Here is a 10,059-nt window from a genome sequence, read left to right on the forward strand (position 1 = left end):
TAGCATACAATTGGTTGTTCAGTGGGATATGACCTCCGCTAGGCCGGGCCAACCTTGCCCTTCATCCCGTCTCCTTGCACCCTTTGGAGGCAAACAATAAGAACATGGCACTCAAAGCTTATCATAACTAGGGAGAGATTCTCTTATGTCGTACCGGCTCCAACTAGGAAAGGCGACGTCATCGGCTTTTTCATGCCCAGCCGGTTAATTGTCGTCCTCCGCAGCGACCAGAATCCACGGGAAGAAGAAATTACCCACGCCATCGTGCAGGCACTTCGTGGTCAAGTAATTCACGAATTGGAATCTTATGATTATTCAACGAGACCGATTGGGATCACGCTGCATTGAGAAGTACAGGGAGACGTTTTAGACGGTGAGGTTGGCCACTTCACAATTAACGGGGCTTGTTATTTCAGCAGAAGAGATCCTTGCTACCATCAATATCAAGAGCATGTGAAGGTGTTTGCTCTACATTAAATAGCAAGCGTCTTCTGAGAAATGGTCGTCTCGAATGGCGAGACCAGTCAAGATCAAGTCCCCTGGAAATTGAGGACAAACTCAGCGTTTGTCAGACAATGGCTTCTTGTTATAATTTCTTCCTCTCATCAGGTTGGATGAGAGTATGACGGTGTCAGCAGTGAACTCTGATTCTTCCCCGACATTGGCCAAGCGATTCTGAAGGTCGCTCAACGGCATAAAGTATGAGATCGATCGTTCAACAACTGAGAACACCTGCGTCGAGAGCCCAGGTTGGGTAACTTGGTTTGAGCCTGCTTAAACTTCCCATCAGACATCATCTTGCTCCAGGAAGGGGTCATTGTCCGCTAGATATACGAAGACAGCGCCCAAGCTATCGCTTAGAGCGTCCACTGCTGTTGTGCCCTCTTACCGACTCAAGCGTGCGTGGCCTGGAGTGTGGATGTCGAGTCCATTACATCGCCTCAAAGGAAATCTAATTATCTGCTCTGCTTGACTCGCTCGTAAGTTGGAAAGTGTGTCTGAGTCTTGAGATTATCGACGAAGATGCAAGACTAGTTGAACGTCAACCGAGGGCTTTGTGGTACCACCTCGCAGTCGTGATCGATGCACCAGGCTACTCTACTTAAGGTAGCTAAAGTACGAAACCCTTTCCCTCGACTACTACTGAATTGCGAGCAGTTTACTTCCTTCGCGTATTTTGTTACAGGCCGGACACCAATTCAACACCTACACGATAAGCTTCCTCCCATAAAGACTGCGCAGGCGCATCATGCAGTGTGTATATCCACGGAAACCCGCCGAGATGATGACGAACGGCCTCCCAGTCACGCAGGCCTGCGCGATCGCAAGTCGCCGCGATTGCAAAAAGCAGCCAGCTGTTGTCATTGCTTTTCAGGACGGAGATACCGCTTGTGAAAAAGATCCACAGCGGTAGGGAGACGTCTCCGGTCTGCGCGTCTACGTGCATCGAATGGAGCTTTCGAACGGCGTCCCCTAGACGAGTGCATAGAAGTGACGAACCGAAGTTGTCACGGCAGTAGCTGGGAAGCAGGCCGGTCATGAACGCCAGCATCGCGAGATGTGCTGCGTCGCCGCAGAGGCCTTCTGAAGCAAGCAGAGGCTGTCTGAGAGGTTCACCTTCCAAGAGACGGTAAAGGAGTGATATGAGCGTTTCTGTGTAGTCTAGAGGGTTGATTTTGGATCGTCCGCTCTTTGCCCTGTCGTTGAGGATGCCAGCGAAAACGATCAGATCTAGCATGATGCGGGGCAGCCCGGGGGGGCAGGTAGAAAGCTGTTCTGCGACGGTGCGAGAGGGGCACAAGACGGTCGTTACGGGTACGTCGCGACTATCAAACATCGTGGGTGACCCGTTCTGCATGGCCAATTCAATATCGAGCCTGCTGTTGGTCAGTTTTCTCTGCTTCGGAGATTCAACGTCAGATTGGGGAGAGGCTGCACACCTGAGTGGCTTGAGGGCCAATGGACGGTTCTCCTTCATCAATCTGGCAATACCCCCGCGCAACTCTATCATTCGATGAAGCCCTTTGAGGTGTACGAGGCCGGTGGAGTGTTGCTGGTGTATCTGTTGGTAGATGGCGAGGGTTACGACGGCAGCAATTGCGCTGTCCGATATGGCATGAGGGCCTGAAAGCTTGAGGTTGACCAACGAGTAAGCCTGACATATGTGATGTAAAGTCTTTGACGACGTGGTAGGCCTCCGTTCAAAGAAGTCGACGTACGATGCCGACACGGCCAAGGTCGAGTGAAAGTCTGTGGCAGCAGTGAGTTGAAATGATAATCTGCTTGCGTGACAGTCACTCACATGCTTCATCTGCCAGTATGCAGTTGACCCAGATCGATTTCAAGATGTCGAACTTGTAGCAGAATTGGGGAGGGAATAGCGTGTCACTGATGTCGAGAAACCCTGGAGAGAACAAATCAGAGAAGCTTCAGGATAGAGGTTAGGGTGGTGGTAGATGGAGCCGCACAGCGATGCATGAGCCTAGTGGAGTCAGAATCGAGTTCTTGCGGGAATGAGGTCAGACAGAAGTCATTCCAGAACACCCGTCGCGGCATCTTCAGCTGACGCTTGATGGGGGCATTGTTCGTCTGTCTTCGCGTCGAAAGTCGTGGCCTGCCGGCATTCTTGCCCCTCATGACATGAGAACGAAGGGCGCGGCGGTCGAATTTGCCTATCCCGGCCGCATTCTGTTCGATGAACACCAGCGCATGGCTCATCGTGGTCGCTCAAAGGGTCTGGTCGATGTCGGTGCGGAAGATTACGGTGGGCGGGGTATCCTCTCTTTGAGCTCAGTTGTTGCTGTGCCTCTCTCCAACGGCATGGGATACGTATCTTCAGACCACGCTAGCCTAGAACGGGTGTTTCTGGTGTCAGATTTCCTAGATATGAATGACATCTTCCTTTGAAAATTTAGTCTGATTTGACATATTCCGAGATACATGATTGCCGGCTGCTATGACACATACAGTCTTGAATAGTCCTATCGGACAGCAATCGGCATCCATAAATCAGCATCAGCATTCGAGGTTATGGATTGACATGAAGTGTCTATCAAAAGAAGCTGAATTCAACTAAAAAAGTAGATTGATCAGGGTGTCTCATATTCCCTACAACTTAGCCTCCTCAAAGACAATATCCAATCTACGAAATCTGAGAAATGCACCCAGGCTGGATCTGTTCCAGCTTGGCAACGAGCTCGTTCCATATCGCCTTCTGCAAACGCTGGCCCTCATCGTTGCAAAACCAGTCTGGCACCCAAAACTCCTTGATCTTGCAGCCCGACAGAAGCTTCCCGTGACCATCCTCGCCAACCATCAGGCCGTGCAGGATGGTGCGACTGCCCGCCTCCGCCGTGCGAGCCATCATGGCCCGGACCGCCTCATGCATGATCTTGGTGAATGTCCTCGCATCGCGTCCCAAGCCGGTGGTACAGAGACCAGGGGCGACCATGGTGATGACCACGCCGGTACGGTCTACGGGAAACTGGGCCGCAAACTGACGGACGGCACATTCCTCGACGAGCTTCGTGAGAGCGTACCTGATATGTATTAGTCCCGTCGCAAGCCGCCTGTTTCTTCTGCTTCTCTGACGAACCTTGAGTCCATGTTTGCGCGATTCGGGTCGTTGAGCCCGTCAAACACGCACCCGTTGCGGCTCTTATCCATCTCCGCCTTGACGGTGTATCCCAGCACGCTGACGATGAAGAGGAGCGTAGGCTGAATGCCGAGCTTGCGCGCGCTCTCGCTCAGCTTGGGCAACATCAAGGCTCCAAGGAACAATGTGTTAACGACGTTGACGAAGATGCTGCTCTCAACGCCTTCGAAAGTCGCCCACTGGTCGATCATGACGCCAGCGTTGCAGACGAAGCCGTCGATCCTGTCCAGCTCCTGAGAGATCTGCTTGGCGAAGACTTGGACGGCGGCATAGGTTGATAGATCCAGATGCCGCACCTTTGTGACGAGGGTGTCGATGTCAGTCTGACGTCCTCGGCCGCCGGTGTCTGGGCCAGATCAACGTTACCTGTATGACGCCCTTGCGTCCCGTCGACTTCTCAATGTCTGCCTTGGCCACTTCTCCGGCGCTGAGATTTCTCACGGCCAGGACAACTGTCGCGGCGGAGGCAGCTACGAGATGCCGCGCAGTCTCCAGGCCCAGGCCAGAGTTGCCTCCGGTGATGACGTAGGTCTTTCCCACGCAAGTCGATTTGTCCACCAGGATGGGGAGCTTCCTGTACTGCTCCGCGGTCAGCCGTAGCATCACCATCTTTGCTAATACTACAAGATAATGTAGTTGTTTTGTGAAGAGTTCTGGGAAAGTAGAGAGAGTAGACTTTGAGATGAGTTCAAGGAGGGCGATATATGAGGTGTTGGGTATGCCAGGAGACACAATGCCGGCGTTTTCACGATACGACATTCGTCCTTTTTATATTCCAGGCAGGCAGCATTGTACGAAGTCGCCCAGGGACGAAGAGCGTTTTGGGGCTACGGCACGGCCTCGGAGCCATAATCGTTCCAACGCGCGTGGCATCATTTTGATCAGTCTTGTAGTGAGAATAAGTTAGAGGCGGCCATTCAAAGAGCCCAGATCTGTATCTCGGCCATGTGGGGTTCTCTTTGTGGCCAATCAGATATTACTTTCTACTCCAGGACTAGCGTTATGGGACCAGCTTTCAGCCCGAGCCAATCAGATATTGATTGCCTCTTCAGGAAGCCGACAAGAAGCTACAAAGACGATGTACCTTCATCCTCAATACTGCGTAGTATATATATTAATGTTATTTCTAACAAGCAGCAGAAGCTACACATTGCTGTATTCCTCAATGGTCTATTATCCACTTCATTAACGATAGGATTCTCGTCGAGAAATTTTAAGTTTCATCTGCTTCAGGCTCCCACAAAGTCATAAAATATCGAGACAATTTCACTAACACAGTTGGCTCGTGGGTGGTGTCAAGCATCAACCACCCTGAAGCCAGCGCATGCTTACAGCATTAGCAATAAGCGCACTGCGGGCCTTAGAACACGATATCATCGAGTTTATTTCTATTCAAAGGATGTTCGTAGGCAGGGTTGTGGAGATTGACGCGAGTCGTTGCGGGATGTAGCCGCCTCCACGACAGCCTCACCCCCTGCCTTCATAGTCAACTTGACGTCCTCATGTCACCACATACGACCATACCCATTGGAAAACTCGGGATCCCGTCCGCTCTCCCATAGATAAGCCAATGAGGGCTGGAGTAGTAGTCGGGTCGGTGACGACCGGCGAATGCCCGGTGTTGTATGTCTTTTTTTTGCTTTCCTTCCCTTCTGCAACCTCTAGCAATTATGAAGGGAGTAACCAAGGGGCTGGCTGACCAGAAGCGCTTCTTGACATATTCACTATGTGTTGAAGCAAGCAGGCTCACAAAGTAGACGCCGGAGGTTTAGCGGGTGCGATGAGAGCGAGCTCCACTATTACTTCATGCTCAAAGTATCCGCCTGGAGACAGTACATATATTGCCTTCATATTCTTAGGTATTTTCTTGAAGCTCATTGCTCCTGTAGTCCACATGACACGTAATTTTCAGAGTAATTCCCTCGGCTCTCGTGCCACCTGTACAGACTGGAGAGGCTGCGGATGATGTAGAGGTTCCCGCGGTCGTCATCATGCTTGAATCTGTTGTGGCCGTCATCGTATATTTGCTGCAAGTCTCTGAAATATGACAAAGACCGACATTGAGAACTGGGGACCGCAACGGTCGTTCTTCTTTCGCCACGATTCTATCCCTAACAAGAACAGTCCTGTTAGTACCCTCATTTAAAGAGTTATAACCATACCTCGTACACCGTGGTAGGGCTAGTCTTCCAGCCAGTGGTGTAGTATTGGATGCTAGGTTTGATATTGCGGTAGTCGCTGTTGATCTGAGGGTTCAACTTGAAGAAAGTCTCGATATCCATCCAGTATACATCAAAAAACTCCGCGCAGGTGAGGTAGTCCACCTCCTTATCCGTCTCTCCCCGAGAGCGACGAGCGACCTCTCCAGAGCGCCTCGTCGATATTACGGCTTACCAGAGGAGTGATCTAAGGCCGTCGCCACGTTGTAGAGGAGGACATGTCACGGATGGCCTGCTGCTCCGAGAGGTTGGAACTGCATTGTGCACAGAAGACCTAGGCAGGATATCGAAACAAGTTCACGATGATGTGGGAAGTGGCAACAGTGAGATTCAACATAGAGAAGAAAGACTAGACTACAGTAGAAAGATTCTCACTGAGAAACTGCATACGTTTTCACAGTTTGCGCCTCGTAGGGCAAATGAGAACTCCTCATGGTCAGATTCGCGAGGGTCTAGTCTACAAGAGTTGACAGTTACGCATTAAATAATAGATTCTTGCTCTTGTAAGATACGAAGTTGCTTGTAGGAACTCAGGGCAGATCTACGGAATCCACACTTTATTGCTTGTCTTCAAGGTACTCATTGACCATGCCGCACAAGGCCAATCACGCCGCCCGTGCCTCAACCACGCCGGAATTCTGGCCCGAAGTGAGTTGATCTAGTTCCCATGCTCATTGAATACATGCACTAATGGGACCGCGTGTGGATGTCGAGATGAATGTCGCTTGTGGGCCCAAAGTGAGCATAGATCCTTGGTGGTGAGGGTGCCTGAGCCTAGCCTCAACTATTGGACTGTGACGAGCTCGGGAAAACCGATACTTGTTGACCTTCTTCACTATATATCCCACTCCGAAGGTAATCATTGAAGCACAATCTCTTCTCCTGGCCCTCGTTGACTTGCTCACTCGTCTAATCATCTATGCGTTCAGTTAACTAGTCTTTGATTTAGCGACATGATACGCCAGGAAACCGCCGTCAATATGACTCCAGCGAAGTTTTCCCTTCACATCATCTCAACTACTCTTACCGTACCGATTTTTTACTCAAAGACATGTTTCAAGTTCTTCAGTCGTTCATCCAAGATTATGAATTCGTTCATGTTAACCAAAGGGCATGTCGTTACATGTAATATTCTAACAGCAAGAAGCGCAACAAGTCATATTCATCAGATGATGGTGCGCTGCGGTGGTGAATAAACTCATACTTGGCTTGATTTAAGCACTGCGGTCATGGGCGTCGCAAAGGCGTGTTGGTGGTCTCATCCCTCGAACAGGAGGTATCTTTGTACTACTCGTTGAAGAACGAACAATGTCTGTGAAGCGTAGTCTGTTGTATTTTGTCCGCCTAAGGCTCTTCCACTGCACAAAGTAAGAAGGGCAAGTGTTAACTTTTAACTTTGGGTTTCTTCTACAATGCTTTGAAGGCAGCCCTGATGACCTTGGAAGCCAGAAATCGACCAAATCCTGGGCGTTGGGGGCTCGTCTCGATAGCGACATCTGGTGACTTCTTTTGGGGCACAATGTCCTCAGAGCTATAGACTCCGGCCGCAGCAAGGGGAAACATCATTATGGTCACCACGACAGGTGAGTCTTACCTCGAAACAGGATGCCCTAAAGTATTCGCATTGACAGACAATCTCACACAATACAAGAGGTACCCAACAATTTCCGAAGGGCAGTTGTTTCTTTAACATTGGAACACACCATACACGTGTTTCCGATCTCATCTGTGCATCCTCAGCAGAACTTCAAAAGCAAATATCTCTTGCTTCAGGGGTTAGGCTCGCCAGGGCCTCATCCGAGAAGCCACTTCGCGCCAAGCCAGCCACCACTGTCTAGAAGCCACGTCGAATCAACAATACATCTGCCATCTCCCGCTGACATACAACGTTCCCTCTTGGCACGTCGCTTCCTCGACCAACGAATCTTTCCCGGGGCAGCCACAGTGCCCTCTCCAAGCCAGCCCGTGGCTTCCTCCCATGGGAGAGTAAAGCAACTCCCGAAGAGTCTAGACCCCCAAGCCACCCGCTTCTTCTGCCGGAACCCGTTTCCCGGCGTGGAGTTACACATAGGCACGAATTGCCTCGAAGGAAACGCGCATGAGGTTCCATACAGCGGCGTCATCCACTCGGGAGGGCAGACGGGAGGCTGCAGGGCATAAGAAAGCCTAATTCCGACCTTTTTCGCGCCCAAGATCTGATGGTGAGGGTAGAGACGCAAATGCAGAGAGAGATTTACATGTACGCACGGGATGTTGAGAAGTACGGCATCTTGGATCCGCGGGTTTGCAGGGCCCGGCGTCCGACGAGGAGACAGGATGAGATACAGATGATCGTGATTGAGACATGTGATGGTGAATAACTGATGACATCAGAAACATTCTGAGATGGAATCAATCCACGTGGTAGATACAGGTTGAGACGTTTGGGATTGTCGTAGATTTTGTGTCAAGGCGGCAACATGGCTTCTTTGACACAACGATTTGCATGTATCAAACACCCAGAACATCGCGATGTATCACAAAACCAATTCCAAGAGACAGAAGAATGCGCAGACTCGTGTTGAACTGACCTCGCATAATTGATCTTAGTGGTGTATACATGAGTCCTAATAATGATATCTTCATTTCTTCTAATGCTTAACAACATCTGCAACAAGGAGATTGAAAAGGGTGGTCTGCGGAACGGCGCACAATTCACATCTGAAAGGGACATTATACTTGGTATTATAGTTTAGCAACTGGTCTGCCAACTAGAATCACGAAATGGTACGGTTGGAACCGACGACCGCTTCAACTTCCTGCCTCCCAGAGAAGTGATCACGACAACTCTCTGCATCAAGAGAGGTGCGCTTCATCCCACGATCTCGTCCAAAACCGCAAGCTTCACATGATAATGTAGTCCTCGTCATTGTCCATCTCTCAACCGCGACCCATCCAGAGTTCCAACATATGTCGCGTGATCGTCACTTCCCTCGAGTCAAGCGCTGCTCAACTTCAACAACTGACACGAGGGAACGGAAAGATAACATCATCGTCAACAACAACCAACCACCAACGTCATCTCGCATACTGACAGACAAGACCACAAGTCAGTTCGTCCTTTAGTCAGTCAGTAATACTCCATCACGTCAACTCTTGCCGGCCGAGAAAGAAAAGCGACAAGGCCGAGTAAGGAAAGGCAAAACTGTCCGTACTAAACAAACGCCACCACGGCAACGGGAACACATGCCATCCTCCCCCGTCTCTCTTTCTCAACTGACTAAGGTCGACGTTCGATAACATGGACTGCAATGCGGTCAAGCACACACACCACAGACCAAGCCCCATCCATGACCCGACAAGTCCCAATACCCGTCCCTTCGCAAGCAGCGCAACATACCCCGAGCCGAGAGAGTCCTCCTCGCTCCCCCAATCCCGCTCCGAGCTCTATGCGCCTGCTCGCTCGCCCACAATCCGATCCCAGTTAGATCCAAGAAAGATCCAAGGCAAACATCAGATCACCAAGGGCCCGAGTCAAACACAAAAAAGAAGAGAGCAAGACATTTTAACGTCCACCTACACACACGCACACACGGGCTGGCAAATCAAAAAGAACAAGAACAAAACAGAATTCCAGCTTGCACGCGCCAAGTCCACACGGACATACCAGCCGCAGGCACGGAAGATCCGAATAAACTCCAACTCAACCAACTGCCTTTCGTCCCTTCCTTCCGGACCTATCACGGCATCCCCAACCACAAACTTTTTGGTCTTTGCTCGCAATTCACGAGGCGAAAAACCAACACCAACAACAACGACAACAACCAACTAGAAGAATGGCAGCTTCATTCAATGCTTCTGACTGCTCCCTCCGCACGGAACCTCCGCCGCAAAACTCGGTCCCCGTCCGTCGTGTCCGCCTCACTCCAGCTGAAAAAGAATGCAAAGACACTTACACACGTTCACACACTTTAAAAAGAATCCTCGGACTAATACCCCAACACAGTAGCAGCAGTAAACCAGCCCAGAGCCAGAGTCAGGTCCCCTTGGCGGCCCCGATACCCTTTTGCCCTGTTTTTTCTTCCTATCCGTCCGTGATTCCCGAGAACACCGTTCTAGAAGTGCAAGATTCAAACTCTATGTGCAGATCATACACACGCCGAGGACACGACGACAGGGCGCCCGGTTCGTTAGGCCCTTTCCCCC

At 50.6% G+C, this 10,059-nt stretch overlaps 2 protein-coding genes across 2 annotated transcripts; both read right to left on the minus strand.

The window, feature by feature from the left end:
- Positions 1-1,180: 1,180 nt before the first annotated feature.
- GCG54_00007840 (uncharacterized protein) lies at positions 1,181-2,718 on the minus strand (the record flags this gene model as incomplete). Its single annotated transcript, XM_045407817.1, has 4 exons — positions 1,181-1,877; positions 1,941-2,250; positions 2,303-2,404; positions 2,469-2,718. The coding sequence occupies 4 exons, from the start codon at positions 2,716-2,718 to the stop codon at positions 1,181-1,183; spliced, it is 1,359 nt and encodes a 452-aa protein (XP_045263206.1).
- A 424-nt stretch (positions 2,719-3,142) lies between these two features.
- On the minus strand, positions 3,143-4,414 carry GCG54_00007841 (uncharacterized protein; the record flags this gene model as incomplete). Its single annotated transcript, XM_045407818.1, has 3 exons — positions 3,143-3,539; positions 3,596-3,951; positions 4,022-4,414. The coding sequence occupies 3 exons, from the start codon at positions 4,412-4,414 to the stop codon at positions 3,143-3,145; spliced, it is 1,146 nt and encodes a 381-aa protein (XP_045263207.1).
- Between the last annotated feature and the right edge of the window lie 5,645 nt (positions 4,415-10,059).

This window comes from Colletotrichum gloeosporioides (assembly GCF_011800055.1).
Source record: "Colletotrichum gloeosporioides strain Lc1 chromosome Unknown consensus_51, whole genome shotgun sequence".
NCBI lineage: Eukaryota > Fungi > Ascomycota > Sordariomycetes > Glomerellales > Glomerellaceae > Colletotrichum > Colletotrichum gloeosporioides.